Genomic DNA, 19,454 nt, shown 5'->3' with positions numbered 1-19,454 from the left:
GAAAGATTGAAAGGAATGGAAAAGCCGGCAGAAGAGAGAGTGGAGGGTGGTGGGAGAGAGGGAGAGCCAACATCCTAGAGTTTTCAAGGGCAGTGGATTATTTTCTGCCCTGATCCAATGACACCTGAACCACCTGGCTTTCTAGGTGATTTCCATCCGAAGAGAGTAACTCAGGTTGTCTACTCCTCTCTTGGATATTCCCCATCATCCCTTCAGGTGGAGTTATAGCATAGTTGGCTGGGGAATTCTGAGATTTGCAGCCCACAAGTTTTAAAGTTGCCAAGGTTAGACACCCTAATTTAAATGTTTTTAAAGGGATGTTTATCATTTCAAGCCTTTAACTGATTTACAATCAGTTTATCTAGCTTAGCTTCTCTCCAGAAGAGTGGCAGTTACAACTTGAGGTGTGGTGGGTGCTTTCTTTGATTCTGAGTGTATATTGTGTTATAACCTTTGGAGAATCAGAATTGCACGATTCCATTAGTTGCAACTTTAAATGTGTAGCACGGGAGTAGATAATCGCTGACTGGTCCCTCAACCCAATTTTGATTTATTTTGACCTTAAAGCACAGGCAGAGTCAGTATTGTATTTTTTAAAAAACATAGTTCATTATTTAATTCAAAGGTAAAAATAAATATAGCACCAAATGGACTCAATCCATTATAATTACAGAAACAGCTTCAGTACAACCATTTCAAAATACAGAAAACCTTACTTCATTTTTAAAGATAAAGATTCTTTCTTTTTGACACCTTCTGATGCCAACATTTCTGGATTTATAAATTAAAAGCTAGAAAAAATATAAATACATTGAGAAATGCATTAAATATTAAAAATTAGCATAGCAATAATAATAATAAGGCACTTAGATACATAACTGTTCCATTCTCAAAGTTCTAAATATGATACATCCACTCTGTTTTCACAGCAATAGAGAAGTTCTGATTACGGCATGATGGCTTAGTGGTGAAGACGCTTGCCTCCCATTCAGAAGGTTGAGAGTTCAATCCTAGGTAGCAGATGTTTCTGTCCTAGGGCACAAAGATAAAGCTGCAAACTCCACATGGCGCATCAGGAAGGGCATCCGGCCAGTAAATGCTCAGTTCCATCCAGTCACCCCGATTCTACGCCGAATTAAGGGATTACAGGGTTGTAAAAGGGAGTTTTAGAGGAGTTCTGATTACAGCTACAAATCCCAGGAAAGTCTTTTCATTCAAAACCCTGAGTTAAAGAAACCGTATTCTATTGCCTTTTAGCGACTTGTGTTATCGTTGCGGCTGAGATTTGAAATGGGGTTTGGATTGTTTCTGTGGTCATTTTCAAAGCCTAGATGGACACTGGGAAATATTCTTGATGGAGGAGTCATTTTGAAGTCTCCATGTCCCAAAACTGCAAAGGAGGATTTCTCTGGAGCTAACCTTGCTCATCAACATGGGTCTTCTCCCTCTTTTTGTCCTTTCAAACTGACGTCAAGAATTCAGACAGGTAGCTCCACTTGCGGCTATCAGATTCTACAGTATACAATAAGGCTACAGTAAGTGCTGGTTGCCCATCAACAGGAAGCCTAAGTCAATGGTTTTTTCCTTGTGTTGTCTGATTTTTAACGACTCAGAAACTGCAAGTTGATGTCCTTGTCTGGCACAAGCAAGGTCCGTGTCATGGGGCTTACAATTTGTCCCTCCTCTTCAGGTTTCACTTCGAAATGCATCAGGATCTATTTATTTTTTTTAAAGGGAGAGAAAGAAATCTTTTAGCATTCTTTGAGACCAGACTAATTTTAACCCAGTAAGATGGTTCTCAATCTTAACATTGTCCTCTCGAATTATAATACGAAGTTTAACTATTGCGGGGGTGGGGGGAGTGCATTTAGACGGGGCAGTAATAACCTGGCCGATCCAAAATCCTCATGCAACTATTCCAACTTTTCCTCTTAGTGATATTTTTGCAGGAAAAAAAGGGGGGTGTTAAAGATGGAAGATAGTGAGCCAGAGTTGCTTCAATAGTGAGATGGGTGACATATAAATCTAATAAGAAAGAAAGAAGAAAGAAGAGAGAGAGAGAGAGAGAGAAAAAGAAGGAGAAGGAGGAGGAGGAGGAGGAGGAGGAGGAGAAGAAAAGGAGGAGGAGGAGGAGGAGGAGGAGGAGGAAGGAGGAAGGAAAAGGAAAAAGAAAGAAAGAAAGAACGAACAAAAGAAAGAAAGAAAGAACGAACAAAAGAAAGAAAGAAAGAAAGAAAGAAAGAAAGAAAGAACGAACAAAAGAAAGAAAGAAAGAAAGAAAGAAAGAAAGAAAAAAAGAAAGAAAAGAAGAAAGGGAGGGAGGGAGGGAGGGAGGGAGGAAGGAAGGAAGGAAGGAAGGAAGGAAGGAAGGAAGGAAGGAAGGAGACAATGTTTTGCCACTGTGCCTTCCTCCACAAACAAAATTCCAAGTTTTCAACCATGCCAGTTGTAGAGGAAAAACTTATCTGGAAAATAACATCATCATAAGTAAACCGTACCCTAGCCAGCGCCAGATATACTTCAAGCTCCGCAATACGTCGGCCAATGCAACTGCGTTTGCCAAAGCCAAAGGGAATGGAGGCATAGGGGTGGTGTGAAGCATTCTTGTGCAGCCATCGCTCAGGCTGGAATGAGTTGGGATCGGAGAAGTACGTCTCATCTCGAGAGGTAGCATAATGGCAAAGGGTTATCAGGGTCTAAAGAAAAGAGGAAGAGGGGAAAAACGAACCAACATGAGAAAAGCAATTCAGAAACCCATGTTCAGAATGTCTACATGTTTCATTGCTCTACATCCACTTCCCTATCCTTCCTGAAGTGTTAGTGTTGTTCCCATTTCTTGATCTAAACCTTCACTGGTCCCAAGTCTTCATTTTGCCTTTAAAACAATATTTCCACTAAGGAATCCTTTCCTTGAGTTCCAATCTAATAAGAATTCCTGTATGCTTATCCTAAAATATTTATACATTTCCAGAAACTTGGGGACAAAGAGTAACAGGTTTGTTTTGGGCCTCCCTGGTGTCCTATGGTGAATAGTTGTATTGATTTTACTCTTTCTTCCCATTTATTTTATTTCAGGGGTGTCAAACCCAAGGCCCGCAGGCTGGATCTGGCCTGCAGAGTGCTTAGATCTGGCCCATGGTGGCACCCTGGAAGGACTGGCCTGCAGTGCCTTTGTCAGTGAAAATGGAGGGACCCTCCTGAGCTCCATTTTGACTGGCAGAGCGCTCGGCCCATCACTAGCACTCCCAACACAAGTGACATCAAGCTGGCCATGCTCACCTGGCCTCCTCGAGGTCAAACACAACCCTGATATGGCCCTTAATTAAATCAAGTTGGACACCTCTATTATATGTTATTAATTTTTTCCTCTCAGAAAGGACTTCACAACTTATAATTTTGTTGATATTAAAAATCAGTAGAACATTGGATATGAAAGGAGAGTTCCAGTAGCACATCATGGGCAGCTGGTAACTGCAATCCTAGACGAACACATGTGGTGGAGATCACATTGGGTCTAGATTATCAGCCTTGTCTTGTGTAGGTCCATAGCTTAACTCAGCAGTTGCTTTTAATTGTTGTATCCAAATGACACATGAATGGTTGGTGGCAAAATACTGCAGACTAATGGTTACTCTCTGCTTTTTTTCTATTTCCATCATCTCTGCTCTTGCTCACCTTCTTGGGGATCATATAGTCTCCCACTTGGATGTCCCTGTCTGAGATGACACGCGCATTACCAGGAATCACTGGGTACAATCTGTAAAGAGCAAACAAAAGCAAATATTATTTTAAAGGAATCACAGATTTCACTGCTTGCCCAGCTGTCCAGATCTATATATACTTAGCCCAAAGCATGTTGATAGAAATAAAGTTATCTAGCTAGGAAGCTAAATTTGCATCCAGCCCTCCAAATGGATGCTCCATGGCAAAAATCTAAGCAGGAAAGCTAAGCATCTACTAAGAGCCCTGGTGGCACAGTGATTAGAATGCAATATTGCAGGCTAGTTCTGCTGACTGTCAGCAGTTCAATCCCGACCAGCTCAAGGTTGACTCAGCCTTCCATCCTTCCAAAGTCAGTAAAATGAGGACTCAGATTGTTGGGGGCAATAGGCTGACTTTGTAAACCACTTAGAGAAGGCTGTAAAGCACTGTAAGTGGTATATAAGTCTAAGTGCAATAGCTATTGCTACTGTGCCATGCCAAAGAAAAGCAAAGAGTTTTAGTAGATTTTAAAATCCATGTTGGTAGACTTAGTCCTCTACTTAAGACTATTATTGAGCCTGGAATTACAGTTGTAAATTGTAAGTCATTGCAGTTGTTAAGTGGGTCACTTTGTGATTGGACCCAATTTTATAACATTTTTGTAGTGGTTGTTAAGTGATCACCATGGTCATTAAGATGACCTGCTTTACCCAATGGGCATATTTTTGACCCAAACTGGAAGTAAATCCCCAAAACCATCAAAAAATGGTGGTCATGTGAACACAGGACTCTGCAAACAGCCATAAAGGTGAACCCTTTTTGCAGTGTCCAAAATGTGATATCATGACCATGGGGATATATGTGTGTTATGCCCATTATACTGTCACTTCAAAATAGGGTCACAAGTAGCTTGTGATGGGCCCATTGTAACTTGGGACGGTCACCAAGCAAACAGTGTAAGTCAAGGACTATCAGTACATGGACAAATAAGTGATAAAATTTAGCATCTCTGAATGCCAAAGGCAGACAAGAATAGAAGGCTGATCTTAAAAGACAGGTCTTATGATCAGTGCAGTGGGGAAAAAAATGACAGGTGACCTTGAACTGCTACCATTCAGCTTCTGTCCTGAAAAGCCCCTGACCATTTTTTTAAGCTTCCCCTTGCAAGATCAACATAGGACCAGAGGTGCTATTCAGCAGGTTCTGATCAGTTCTGGAGAACCGGTAGCGGAAATTTTGAGTAGTTCGGAAAACTGGCAAATCCCATCTCTGACTGGCCCTGCCCCCATCTATTCTCTGCCTCCCAAGTCCCAGCTGATCAGCTGGGGCTTCTTTGGTTGCCCTGCACAGGAGAACGGAGCTGGAAAGCAGGTTAGTGGGGTGGGGAGGGAATGGGGATTTTACAATCTCCTTCCCCTGCCACACCCACCAAGCCACGTCCACAGAACCGGTAGTAAAAAAAAATTGAATCCCACCACTGCCTAGGACGTTGCTGTGTTTCTCTACCTTCCATGTACCAGCTTCCCATTTGCTCCTGAAACAAGACTCACCTCAGGACTTCCTTCACCACGGCCTTCAGCAGAGGCATCTGAGCTACATCAGCAGCGGTTGGAATGAGGCCCTCCTTCATCACAGTGGTAATTTCCTCATGGACGGCCGCTTGTATCTGAGGGTGACGGGACAGCTCATACAAACTCCAAGACAAGGTGCTTGAGATCTTCAGGGGCAGAGAGAGAGACAGAGATGGATTCAGAACCAGTCTAAGCAGTGCAGAGAATAATCCCCCTACGAGTCTGGAAGCATTGTTGTTGCTAAGTAGTAGGTACTGTTTTTTGTGCTAGCTGTCTAGGGCATTCTTCTTTCGTACAGCCCAAAAAAAACCCCAAAAGCTAAGAATCGTGGATGGAATCCATGTCCTTTCATCAGATTATGCCAGATCAAGAGTGGATGGCAACTGCATTCTAAACAGAGCTGAAGAATCCACAGTGCAAAAAAATTATTTACAGCAAAAAAAAAAAATTTAAAAGAAAGCTAAGAGTCATCAATTTTACATATTTTAAAGCAGTCTTCTTCAAATGCCTTGTGTGTGTATGTTAAACTCCGTCCTTCACTAACTGGAAATGATGGGAAATGTAATCTGACACAATTGGAAAGTCACTGATTGGGGAAAGGTATCCTTGCTCTAAGCAAGGGAATAAATGTCAGGTTCAATCAAAATCCCATTACACCTGCATCCTTGGCCTCCTCTAAAGAACAGTTACACAAAGGAAGGAATATGGTCCTCTTAACTATTTATTCAAGAAAAGATTATTGTGGCCTGCAGACCTTTTGACTCCCACCTTAAGAAGGTGAGATCATCCATCGAATCTCTTGTCCGCAATATCTATCAATGAATTAGTTTCAGCTGAAGTTGGATTGGACATGGCTTCCAAAAGGTAGAGAGAAATAATGCTTGCAAGTACAGAAAATATTCAATTTTACCGCATCCCCAAATGCTTACCGTGTCCACACCAGCCAGCAGAAGCTCAGTCACATTTCCATAGATGGATTTCATGGACAGTTTTTCTTGTGCCAAATAATAAGTGAGGTATTTTCCTTCGACTTTCTCCCCCTGGGTGATTCTTTCTGAAACTTCAGCCATCCGCTTATCGATGTGTCCTTTGGCTGGAAAAGAAATGGGCAAAAAATTATTCTTTGTCTCCCTGCTGGAGCCATCCAACAACATATTTAACAACCTTTGTGACATATCAGTCAGGTCTGAAGGTTTCTTGTTTCAAACAAAGCTTGAATATATTTTAATACGACCTTAGGCAAACAAGAGAACATCACCTTTTAAATAGGCCAGCCCTGGCTCTTTATAACATGGCAGCAAAAGGTATCTATCTGTTTGGGGTATTTATATACTATCCTTCAATCAAATCCTCAAAGTATTGCTATCTAGACTTTGCATTTGGGGAATTTCCTGAATAATCTGACTCTTAGAAGAAAGGAGGAGAAGAAAATTGTAACAGAAAATGAAATGAGAAATAGCACATTTTTAGTTCTTACAAAGCCATTCTTCATAATAAATAACACCAAGGGCAATACTAATAAATCACATCAGAGAAGGAATCGTTTTCTCTCCCTCTCTCTCTCTCTCTCTCACATCTATCTATCTATCCTGTCTTTTCTCTATATCTATCATGTATCAATCATCTATCATCTGTCATCTATCAATCAACATCTATCATCTATATCTATCATCTCTCTCTCTCACACACACACACATCTATCTATCCTGTCTTATCTACATCTATCATCTGTTTGTCCTATCTATCTATCTATCTATCTATCTATCTATCAATAATCTATTTTCTATCTTCCATCTATATCGTCTAACACCTATCATTATCTATCTTCTATTTTCTATCTATATCATCTACCTACCTACCTACCTGACTTATCTATCTACATCTACATCTACATCATCTACATCATCTACATCTACATCTACATCTACATCTACATCTACATCTACATCTATCTATCTATCTATCTATCTATCTATCTATCTATCTATCTATCTATCTATCTCTATCTATCTATCTATCATCTATCTATCTATCTATCTATCTATCTAATCTATCATCTCTCTCTCTCTAATCTCTCTCTCACACACACACACACACCTATCTATCTATCATCTCTCTATTTATAACATTTATATAGCCACCCATTTTTCAGCCAATTGTGGGCTGCTCCCAATCAAAGATTAGTTAAAATTACTTAAAGTAAGAAAGTTTCATGGTGCAAACACTCACCAAACTCAAACATATAGTCCCAAGATTCACAGAACTTCTGCCACGGCTTCGGAAAGATTTGGTGCAAAAATTTGGGCATGGCCATAGTGAGCAGAGTCATGACAAACATGGTGTTGATGGAGCTAATGAACTTCTCTGTTTCTTCTGGAACTTTGGGTTCCAGGCAGCCAATGCGGGATTCAAAGAGGACCGAAGAAATACCTAGGGAAAGGAATGAAAGGAACGGTCACTTCAATCATTACAGCAGAAGCTTTCTCCATCAAACCTCATCCCTTGGTATCAGGGTTTTGTTTTGCTTTGTTTTAACAAGCACTGGCCATACACTTTCAAGTCTTTCTCTGCAACCACCAGGGTTTTAAAAATTTTAATTGAAGAATTAAATTTAAATGTTGAAGTTGGAGGTTTTCACTTTGCAGAATACAACATAAGTTGCCATTTTTTAAATGCCTGAAATCCTGATTTACAAGAAACCTGGAACATGAAAAATATTGAGGACTAATTAAGTGATGGTATACTTGCGCTGAAATAGTAAAGACATATATGGGGAGAAAAGTATATATTCTCATGTGTTTGTATCATCAGCCTTATAAAAATCGTGTGTAGGTAGTCCTTAAGTTATGACCACAATTGGGACCAGAATTTCTGTAGCTAAGCAGGGTGGTTGTTAAGGAAGTTGTGCTCAATTTTGTGACCTTTTTTGGCCACAGTTGTTACTGCAGCTATTAAGTGAATTATGTGGTCATTAGGCAAATCTGGTTTCCCCCATTGACTTTGCTGGTGAGAAGCTGGATGGGAAAGTTTGTGATTTAAGAAAAAATATTTATTTAAAATAAAATTTATTTATTTGCTGCCCATCTTGTATCGAAATGACTCTGGCAGTCATGTGACCTTGGACACTGCAACCTTTGTAAATACGTGCTGGTTGCCAAGCATCAAAATTTAACTCACCTGTCTGTGGGAGGCTACAACAATTGTTAAGCGTGAGGACCAGTTGAAAGTTGTTGTTTTTTCAGAGCTATTACAACTTCAAACTGTTGCTAAACAAATGGTTCTAAATTGAGGACGAATTGAACTTTACCTCAGATAAACCCAGCCGGGCTCCGTTGTACCCATTACACTACATTATATCGTTATCCTAGATTTGTCGACTTGTGAATGAAGCTACTGGTGTAACTTGGATGCAGACGAAATTTTGTGGGGTAATTTTATAAAACGGGCATAGTAGTAGTAAGATACCTTCTAATCCAAACTTGTAGAATTCATCGGCCACATTCTTGACCACGTGTCGCTCGTGGAGATTTCTCTGGTGCTGCAGCCGGCCGATCAGATCACTGACCACCTCGTTCAGGGTCCCGGTGTAAGATTCCACCTCCTTGGGCTTCAGCATGTGTTTTCCTAGGATGCTGCGAATTTGCTGCCACTCCTCACCTTCCCTGTGTGGTAGAAAACAGCCTCCATTAGTCTGATGGATAGAAGGAAAGCCCAAAGCTCTACAGAGACAAAAACTAGAAACAAGTAAGAACATTCTCCCTTTTCCAAAGAGGGGTAAGTATCAGCTTGGTGGAGCTACACCTCAAACCTCGTAAAAGATATTCCCTCCCCCCCACCACCACTCAATTATGTCTGATTCTGATTGGATAGGTCCCCTCAGTTTTCCTGGCAAGGTTTTTCAATAGTGGTTTACCATCGCATCATTCCTAGGGCTGAGAGAAAGTGACTTGGCCAAGGTCACCCAGCTGGGTTTGTGCCCCAGGCAAGATTAGAACACAGTTTCCTGATTTCTAGCCCTGAGGCCTTAACCTTTGCACCACACTGGGATAGATAGTCCACTAGTAATCTGGAAACAAACTGCCCAAAGCCCCTCCAAAAGGGCTGTGTGCTTATCTCTTGGATACATTTCCTTTTCTTGTTACTCATATCCTGCATTGGTCCAGGCTGTGGAAGCCACCAGCCAAGCAGATGGGAGAACCCCTACAGAGGGAGCTTGAGTCATCTATGGTTTAGTGAGGTCCTCGGGGTGACTTCTCACTTCCCAGCCTGTAGGCTTGCAGAGGCCTCAGCAAGACACTTCTGTTCTCACGTAACGCATTTCCAGGAAACACGAGGGGCTTCTTCCCTCTTGTCTTCCACAGATCAGCCCTAGTGAGCAGGCCTCCAAAGGAAGAAACACAAAATGAAGCAGGTGCTTCACAGAGAGGAAGTTCTGAGACACCTTGAGGCAGGAAAGGGCCAATAATGATGGTTTAAAACTGTCTCCATTCGTGCCCTCATAGTAGGGCAGAAAACCTGGCCTGTTACTAAGGATTTTAGCCTCCTTTCCAGAGCCACAAAGGTGAGATGCCAAAAGAAAGAGAAGGATATCAGCTTAGCATTTGAAGTAGGAAAGCTCTGCCTACAATTTGGTGGCCAACAGCTTTAGCTAGTCTGGCCAATGATGAGAGATGTTGTGGGCTGTAGTTTTGGAGGCTCTGTGGGTTAGAGTGGCATATAAACCCCAGTAATACATAAAAACCCATAAATAAGGTGTGTCCCTCCCATTACATAACCCAGCTGTGAAATCCTTCATGTAGCACTATCTGAGGTCTTTGCTCTAAAGTTTCCATTACTGCCTAATTCTGCTGATTTTGCATGAGAAATATAGAGGGCAGGAAACATCCCGTGACACGAAAACACATCTTAAGACACCGGAGACTGTAGTCAATTGGGTAATTCACCAGTACCACCTACACATATGTTTTGTGAGTATGTGTAGATAGTGGTGGTAAATTACACAATTGTCTACAGTTTCCGGTGTCTTAAGATGTGTTTTTGTGTCATGGGAACAGATAATATTGTTGATATCCACATCCTTCAGGAAGAGGATTTTTTTCAGGATAATATGTTGCCTCATGTGAGAGGCAAGACGGCAGCCCTCCCTATTCCCCACCCAAAACCCAAGTGAACTGGCAGTCAGATCTTATTTGGGCACTGATTGAAAGACAGCACACGTCACTGGAATTGAGGGCAGCAGATAGTTGACATGGTTCAGGGAAACTACGCACAACTCTGTCCGTTAGCTCTCTGTGTCGCCCACTCACCTGACTTGCTTTGGCTGCCCGAAGTAACTGATTTACTTGACCTAACAATGGGGCCTGTCCTGTCCTATCTTGGTCCCTTTAAGTTCCTGCAGCCCTCTCAACTTGCCAACTTTAGAGAGTCAACAATTTCCCCAACTGTTTGCTTCCTGGAGAGGCGTGTAATTCTTCCCCCTTTCCGCTGAGACTTATAAGTTGCGTGGATCAAAGTTTTAACTGTATTATATTGGGCTTTGATTCTTTATTTTCTAGTTCTGATGGTTAGCTGTCTCAAGGGCAGAAACTCCTTATATCAAGGGATGAATGGCAACGGGCTTTTAAAAGTGCTGCCTAAATGGTTCCATCAGAGCCACATCTTCCTAGGCATAAAAACTTTCTTGAAAGTCTCAGGGAAATCACTAGAGGGAGCTACTCCATAGCTAACCAATGCATGAAATGACTGGCCGGGTGGGAAATCATGAGAATGGAATAACCTCTGCAAGGAGAGCCTTCGGGGGAATCTCTGCTGCAATATGGCAAGGCTGCCTAGAGAACAAAACGCAGCGAATACTTACGCTGTAAGCAGCCCGTATGCGTGGCCTCGGCACACTCGATAATCCTTCCAGGAGGAGAGGTCAGAGCGAATGGGATGCTTGCCTTCCTGTCTTAGCACCTGTTCAATCAGACTGGGATCTGCCACATGGACTGTGAGGATGGGCCCAAAACTCGCCTTCCAAACTGGGCCATATTTAGCCTTGCCTTCGATCTAGGAGGAGACCAGGAGAGAAGCTTGTGAGACATCCCATAATGATCCACTCAGGGAAGAAGATCCAGTCAGGAAACACAATTCACATCCTCCCCTCCTCCCAATCTCTTTTGTTCAATTAGCCTCAAATTCTGCATAATTACGGAAGGGATTACTAAATAAGAAAGTATTTAGAAAGGCTGTTAATCTCAAATCCAGTCCACTCCCGGCAGAAATATACTGAATCTGTGGAAGATACGCTTAATGTGTCAAGTTTCTCAATAGTTACATTTCCTTGGTGAGGGAAAAATGATTGCAGAATTTTTCTCCCTTGCTGGTAGCCTCTCCATGTCAAAAAGCATAAGCATCTGACGCCCAAAATGAATACCCAAACACGGAGGTACATCCCAGAACCTCTACAATGCAAGCATCTTCGCATAGGTGAAAAGGGATGAACTCGGATTGGATATCTAAAGAAGCACTTAAAAATTGCCAGTGCAAAGGACAGTGGCTTATTGGACAAGAAAGGACAATTTCAATCTTGAAGATTACACGACAAACGGTAGTAGATGGCTTTTTCTACCGCAATGAATAGGATTGGAAAATAGGCTTTTAAGCCTTCTTTGGATGGATTCCCTGTGTTGTAGACTCTTAAAAGTTGGACAAAAGGATTGTTAGCTCTCTAAACATGTGTAGGATTGTGCTTTTCATTCATCTGGTTAGGCTAGAGCATTCTTCAGGCTCTTGAGTAGCTTTCATTATTTAGTCTCCCTTTCTGTGAAGTTGCTACTCCTTATGATTCTGTGTCTCTTTGATAAACTAGAATAGTGGAAGAAGTCTAAGTGAAACTAAATGGAGTTCTTAAGTTAAGCATTAGCATTTTTCAATGGTTCTTTTGCTTTTCCTGACTTGGGAAATACAATAGTATATCAACAATAATAAAATAGCAAAAAAGGGGGGGATCATAACAGTTAATAAGTACGATAATCCTTAGATGATACACATGCAGAGAGAATACAAATCATGAATACTTCTTACACCATTCAAAGACAGCAGTGGTGCATAAATCAAACAGCCACACCCATCGAAAAGGCTATGTGGAGGTCTTTTTATGAAAATAATTGACATTAGATTACCAGTATAGCATTCAACAAACTTAACACTGATATGATATTCTAAAACTGTCTTCTCTTCATCCCTCAGATTCTTTTCAGAGATAATCAGGACAGTGATATTACCGATGCCGGCACGGATGTTTCACAAGTGTTTTGAATATTTTTCTCTGCCTATCGAACTATGTCCTGCTAAACTTATAAACCTATTTTGACAACATAGTGTAGCAGCTTACACCACTCTGTTTCAGTATCTAAGCATCTGATACCACCAGGAAGGAAGAAATGAATTGCAATAGGAAAATATTCTATATAATAGCGCCATTGCAAATTTAAATAGGGACAATAAAAAAAGTCGGCAAGAAAACAACCAAACTCAGAGAGCACCAAGGAGACCTTCCATTAAAAAAAGTTTCAGGTCTACTGTGCTAAACCTAGAGGAAGCACAAGGATTGATGAATGGCAAAGAGATTTTGGAAGTAAACTAAAATATTCTCTTTTTTACAGTATGCAGAAGGAGAAAATCTCCACAATTATAGTAAAATACTCTTTTATTGAGATGACTACTGAACATACTCATTGAACATGTATGTTAAAAGAAGAATGGGTTAGGGCACTCTCATCTGTACACACCTCATAGAACTATCAGTGTGTCATGCCCCTGTTGGAGACTGAATCCGAGGAGGAAGCCAAACAGCAGAGGAGGAAGCCGAACAGGGAAGGAGAGTGTGGCTCCGTTGGCTGTGGAGGAGGCTGGGGAAGGGCAAAGTCTGGCTGGGCAGAGCAGGGGAGAGATAGAACAAGGGAAAGGGAGTTCAGAGGAAGAACCAGGCCCACCCCCACTTCATCCTAGGGCACACAGGGAGCAACGGAGAAGAGAGCAACGTGCGCTTACGGGGGAGAAAAGGGCCCTGATTCCCTTCATTAGCCACAGCCGGGAAGACAATTGATAAGAAAGGCAGGCTGCGTGCGGCAGGCTGCTGGGAGCAACCGTGACTTTATCCTGTGTTGTCGTGGCTTATTTGTATTCCTGGCATCTTCCCAACCGTGTGAGTTTTGCTGTGCCTTCAAGTCTGAAACTCTTGCTCCTGCCCTACCAAACTAATGACTTCAGTTTGGCTTGTTTGGATTTTAAGTTACAGTTTGTATTGACCATGTTTTGGACTTAATTTTCTGCAGTCAAAGGCTGTTCCTGGGAGAGTTTTTCTCTAGCCAGAAGGTAACCTGGACATTGGGGGCAAAGTTGGAGATAATAAAGGGACTCTGATTATTTGACTGTGTTGCCTTGGTGCCACGCCCCAGGTCATCACACAGTGATTTTAAAATTGCATAATTGCACACACAAGTACAGTTTAATGCTATGGATGACCACAAGGTCAAAGTGGTTTTGCTCAACTCAGTGGCTTAAGGTTTCTCAACAAAAGCTGCTGTCTATATATAACAGAGCACAGCGGACAAGCAAGCTAGGAAACAACACGCTGAACTGATATTACTGAAATAGCCTCTTGCACCTTGTAGAATACCTGCCCCCATTTTATAAACATGCCATCCTAAACCAGGGGTGGTTGGGCTCAGGGATATCTTATGTTCATCTTGCCCTGGCTCTACTGAATTGCCATTAAATGTCTGTGACTTCTCTCCCATTGATTCCTGGAGAGCCACGGAAATTTTTCAGCAACGCTTTGGAGAATTGCTCAATGCTACTTACAAGGGTGTATTATATGCCATGTCCTTAACTTGGAGGTTCATTCCCACACTGCTTTAGGGATGCCAAGGGTCAATCTCTTCACCACATTCATACTAGGATGAGTTATTTGGATAATTGGGATTTGGCAGAAGCTTTAAAAAGAAATAATCAAGGCACCATCCATGAAGTAAAAGAAACCCCAGAATTAAAAATTTAAAGGGCAATTTGAGAAATCATGGATCAAGAGCCATACATTCAAAAAAAAAAAAAAAATTTGCTCATCCAATGGCTGTTGCCATTTTTTCTTTCCTGGAGCTCCCCCTTTTCCAAGCATCCTTTTTTTGACACAGTAAGAGAGCCTTGGAGACACCCCTGGATAACAACTGGGAAGAAAGGAGCAGAATCCATCATATTGTATATGACTTCTGTTCCCAAAAGGTTCTCTATGCTTGCTCTCCACTGTCCCCTTCCAAAAAAGGAAGGGACTGTAATCGAGAAAAAAGAGCTCATAGATGAGATTTGGGTGGTGCAACTACCTTGCTTCATTCACAGATATTTTACAGGAGAGTCAGACTTGGTTATCTCCCATCTGTAAACCTTTTTTTTTTTTTTTTGAGCACAAAACATTTCCTTACGCACACAGACATACCACACCTTGCAAAGGAAAGCCTAGAATGCCGCACAGGGTAATCCCAGAAAGTTTTTTGCTTATCAAGTATCTTGGATCAATAGAAAAGTGGGGAACTGCCCATAGGATCGGGGTTTTTTTTTTTAGACTACCTTGTCTTTTGGTTTTGCATAAGCCCTCGCAAGAAAAAGGGTTTTGGAATTTAAAACACTGCGCAATTGCTTTTTTGATGGGGAGAAGCATTAAGGAGAAGACTCGCTAGTTTCAGGCCTTAAAGGAGAGAGAGAGAGATTTTATGACGAAGGATGATATTGTCTTATCTGTCTGTCTGTCTGCATCTATCTATCTATCTATCTATCTATCTATCTATCTATCTATCCATCTCTCTATCTCTCTATCCATCTCTCTCTTTCTCTCTATCCATCCATCTCTCTCTCTATTCATCTCTCACTCTCCCTATCTCTCTCTATCTATCTATATCTATCTATCTATCTATCTATCTATCTATCTATCTATCTATCTATCTATCTATCCATCTATCCATCTATCTATCCATCTATCTATCTATCTATCTATCTATCTATCTATCTATCTATCTATATCCCATCTATCTATATCCCATCTCTCTCTCTCTCTATTTATATCTATCTATCTATCTATCTATCTATCTATCTATCTATCTATCTATCTATCTATCTATCTATATTTATATCTATCTATCTCTATCTATCTCTATCTATCTCTGTCTGTCTGTCTGTCTGTCTCTCTCTCTCTATCTATCTATCTATCTATCTATCTCTATTTATATATATATATATCTCTATCTATCTCTATCTCTGTCTGTCTGTCTGTCTGTCTGTCTGTCTCTCTCTCTCTCTCTCTCTCTCTCTATCTATCTATCTATCTATCTATCTATCTATCTATCTATCTATCTATCTATCTATCTATCTCTATTTATATCTATCTATCTATATCTATCTCTATCTCTGTCTGTCTGTCTGTCCGTCCATCCATCCATCCATCCATCCATCCATCTATCTTATCAATCCATCTCTCTCTTTCTCCCCTATCCATGCATCCATATCTCCATCATCTCAAGGCGACTCTTACCTGGAGTTCATGCAGTCGCGAGAGCCCTCTTTTGCAGAAAAGGTCGCTGAAGAAGCTGAGAGCGCTGGGTCCCGGCATCTCCTCCAGAGTCTTGTGGGTTTTCAGAACTTTCGATCGCGCCCCGAGGAGAGAGTCCACCCACAGCTCAGGAAAGAGCTTGGCGACCAAGGACGCCTTCGTGGCCAACTTGAGCGTCTGAGACATCTTCGCGCGGGGAAGTTGGGAGCCGCCGAGAGCGTCGGGAAGCTGTGTCGCCCCAGCATCTTGGACCACCTGTATTTATCGGATCGCGCCTCAGCCTCGGCTGCCGGCAAGGCCCCGCCCCGCGATGCGTCACCCGTCCAATCAGAGGCGGGCACTTGAAGGGCTTCCACCGTCTCGTGCGCGTTTGGAGGCAGCCAAGTATTCCGCCGCGACTTCGCTCGTAGTATCTCTTCCCTTCCCTTCCCTTCCCTTCCCTTCTCTTCTCTTCTCTTCTCTTCTCTCTTCTCCTCCCTTCCTCCCTTCCCCCTTCTCCCTTCCACTCTTCTCCCTCCTCTCTTCTTCCTTCTCCCCTTCTCACTTCTCACTTTTCCTCCCCTTTTCTCCAAAATCTTTAAATCTTATGATAAGTTAAAGTCTTAAGTACTTAGTAGAGGGGGGGAGAGAAACTGCATCAATGATATCAATGAGTTATACTCGTTATATAATCATAATCAAGTCTCTCTGTTTTTTAAAAAAATGTCCCTGATATTTTCATCCTATGACTGAAGTTGACAACATCACAGCATTGGAATGAAGAGCGTTGTGTAAAAGTAGCCAGAGGAGAGCAACAAAATCAATCAAAAAGAAAAAGCCGGTTCATATGAGGAAAAACTAAAGCTGAATACATTTAGGAAGAAAAAAAAAGTTTCTTCCTAAAAAAAATGCTAAGTGTTGCACATAAATTAGGGATGGAATTAAGAAGGCAATGATGAGTCTGTGATAGATCACTGCATGACTCAGAAATTGGCAAAGATTTCAAATTTCATTGTTTTAAACACTAATGATAACAACATTACTCCCACATTGTAGTGCTGAAATTCAGAAAGCTTGAGTTAATTAGTTGTAGAGTTATGTAAAAGAATTATGCACTGCTTCAAGTTGCAAAACGAAATTGCTCTGAGTCCAGAATGCTTTCAATATTTTTTTTTTTTAAATTGGGAATAAGGGCTAGCTTTCCCCCCAAAGTATTTATCGGTAAGATGGAAACACCACCTCATGGCTTTTACAGATGGTCAGGTCAAAGTGCTGCCCTCCAGTCCTTGATGTGGAAGTTGCAATGTGCTCATTGCCAACTTCTATTCTGCCACACTAAGGCTAATAAAGTGTTTATTTCTTGTGGGCCAAGTTAGCAAAAGGGGGTCAAAGGATTTCCCAGCTTCCTTTTTCTCCCACCAAGCACTGTCTTTTTCTGCCTGCCTGCCTGCCTGCCTGTGTGTGAGTGTGCGCCACATACACACATGCGCACTTACGAGTCAAAGTTGACTTCTGGAAAATACCTAGATAAGTCACTGCAAGGTAAGATTTTTCTGGAAGTGGTTTGCCCTTGCCTTCTCTCTGGGGCTGAGAGAGAGTGACCGGCCCAAGGTCACCCAGATGACTTTGTATCTAAGGCAGGACAAGAACTCAAAGCATCCTGATTTCTAGTCCAGAGCCTTTAACCACTACACCAAACTGTCTCTTAAAGCATCACATACTCAGGGTCAAATTAAGGCCAACTGATGCCTAACCAAAGCCCAACAATGCCCCCCCACATTGCTTAGTTGAACAAGACATTAAGACTCAAGTTAAGTGCTGAAGGTTTAATAAGAGATGAAAAATGCAGATGTTTTCCCCCAGGCCAGTCCCCACATCTATATTAAATGCAAACTAAAAAAAAAAAAAAAAAACATTTAGCGCTTAAAAAAAACAAAATCAGTCAAAGAAATAAGAAAGACAAACCTTAAGAAAGACAAACCTTATCAACGGATGAGTTAAATGCTAGCCAGACCCGGACAGCTGTGTGTCACGGCCAGTTTGGACTCTGATGAGAAATCCGACCGTCTGCAAACAGTTCTTTTTCCGACGAACCGAAGAGCTGCATCGCCGGTAGCCAGGAAGCACAGCCGCCAGCCCGGGTCTCGGCAAATGCGGCGTCTGAGCTCCCGGGGCAAAGGCTCACCCGGGCGGACAGCAGAGCGGAGCGAAGGGAATCTCGCACGTCCAAATGAGCGACAAACAGAGCTTGCTTCCATTTGAAAGAAAAGCAGCGAGCTCAAGGCCCCACCGGTCACAACAACCGCCCGTTTATCCAGACTCCGTTTTGGACAGGCTGATAACTCTGCTGCCCCGTTTAGACATTCGGAACCTCGTTTGACCACTCTTGTTTCTTCTGTTTTGGATTTGGCTCTCTCTCTCAAGGCAAGTTTGCTGGACTTTCCCCCCCGACTTGGTTTCTCTCTCGCGCGCGCGTGTGTACATTTGCAACTCGCATTTCCTTCGTCGCTTATTTATTCGCTTTGCAAACTTCCCAGTAAAAAATTGCGACCACCTCTCGGTTTGGTTTGTGGGTGCCTAGCTTGAGACAGGACTCTGTGCTTCTTACTGGAGCGGTGCAAAACTCTCGTGCCATGGGACGAAGCACAGGTGATACCTGATGATACCCTCAAGCAAACTTGGAAAGTTTAGTCACTCTCCATACCAATGATTTTTTTTAAAGTGCAAATTAAAGCTGAACACAACAGATAAGGACCATTGCAAACACATTGATTAAAGCTTAATGGGGCAGTGAATGTAAGGGCATGATAGCTGGGGGCGCTGTTTCTAGATGCCCTGAGCATATGCTCAGTGCCGGGTGCCTGTACTGATGGGAAAAGGCAACCATTAAATGCTCTCCTCGATGTGTGTGGGTGGGGGCATATTTAGACAGATGCCGAGAGCGTTGGGTCTGGCAAAGATGGCAAAACATGCTGGCCAGGAGTGGGATGAAGGAAGGCTGGAGAGGGAGGGACATCTCCAGATGTTTCCTTGCAATCTCTGTAAAACCACTAAACCCACGTTCAAAAATATTCTGGCTAGAAGGCGAAGGAGTAGTTATGTGGTTAAAGTGAGAGACTAACTCCACATGTCCATTCTGTTCAAGGACTGTAAGCACTGATTATATTAAACGCGAGTGGCAAAGCATCCAATCTCAACCTGATGACCAAGAAGAGCAGAAAGCGCATTGAAATTGGTCTAAGAACCCTGGCCCCTGCAACAGCCAAAGCCAGAATCAATAAACCCCATGCTACCACTGCCCTCCACTGACAGTCACATGGGTCATTGACCTAAAAGCTTTTTGAGGACTTTCATTGCAACTGCAACTGCATTTTCATTGTCTGTAGAGATTCTCAGTCATGGTCATGGCTGTCCCAAAAATGCTTTTTCAGGAGGCAGCTGGACTTTCTAGTTTCTCTTTGAAGATGTTTCACTTCTCATCCAACCAAGAAGCTTCTTCTTCAGCTCTGACAGGGCAGTGAGGAATGGAAGGATTTATATTCCTTGCAGATGGCTGGTCATTTGCATTCTTTTTATAGAATAGAATAGAATAGAATAGAATAGAATAGAATAGAATAGAA

At 42.1% G+C, this 19,454-nt stretch overlaps 1 protein-coding gene across 1 annotated transcript; it reads right to left on the bottom strand.

Moving 5' to 3' along the window:
* Nucleotides 1–1,601: 1,601 nt before the first annotated feature.
* CYP27B1 (cytochrome P450 family 27 subfamily B member 1) lies at nt 1,602–16,062 on the bottom strand. Its single transcript, XM_026677383.2, has 9 exons — nt 15,838–16,062; nt 11,131–11,321; nt 8,739–8,935; nt 7,503–7,703; nt 6,203–6,366; nt 5,253–5,419; nt 3,676–3,757; nt 2,499–2,696; nt 1,602–1,715 (listed from the first exon to the last, which is right to left on the bottom strand). The coding sequence occupies exons 1-9, from the start codon at nt 16,039–16,041 to the stop codon at nt 1,602–1,604; spliced, it is 1,518 nt and encodes a 505-aa protein (XP_026533168.1). The 5' UTR covers nt 16,042–16,062.
* Nucleotides 16,063–19,454: the final 3,392 nt, after the last annotated feature.

This window comes from Notechis scutatus, chromosome 2 (assembly GCF_049901735.1).
Source record: "Notechis scutatus isolate UNSWTSFEM ecotype Mainland chromosome 2, rNotScu1.2, whole genome shotgun sequence".
Lineage (NCBI taxonomy): Eukaryota > Metazoa > Chordata > Lepidosauria > Squamata > Elapidae > Notechis > Notechis scutatus.
Note: the sequence above shows the minus strand (reverse complement) of the source record. Positions and strands in the feature narration are given on the sequence as shown.

Bases quoted from the DNA above. Each gene is read 5' to 3' on its own strand.
- CYP27B1 (XM_026677383.2), bottom strand. From the start codon at position 16,041: ATGTCTCAGACGCTCAAGTTGGCCACGAAGGCGTCCTTGGTCGCCAAG. The intron at 11,322-15,837 runs GTAAGAGTCGCC...GTCTCCTCCTAG, and splicing joins CGCGACTGCATGAACTCCAG to ATCGAAGGCAAGGCTAAATA. The intron at 2,697-3,675 runs GTGAGCAAGAGC...TCTTTTCTTTAG, and splicing joins ACTATATGATCCCCAAGAAG to ACCCTGATAACCCTTTGCCA.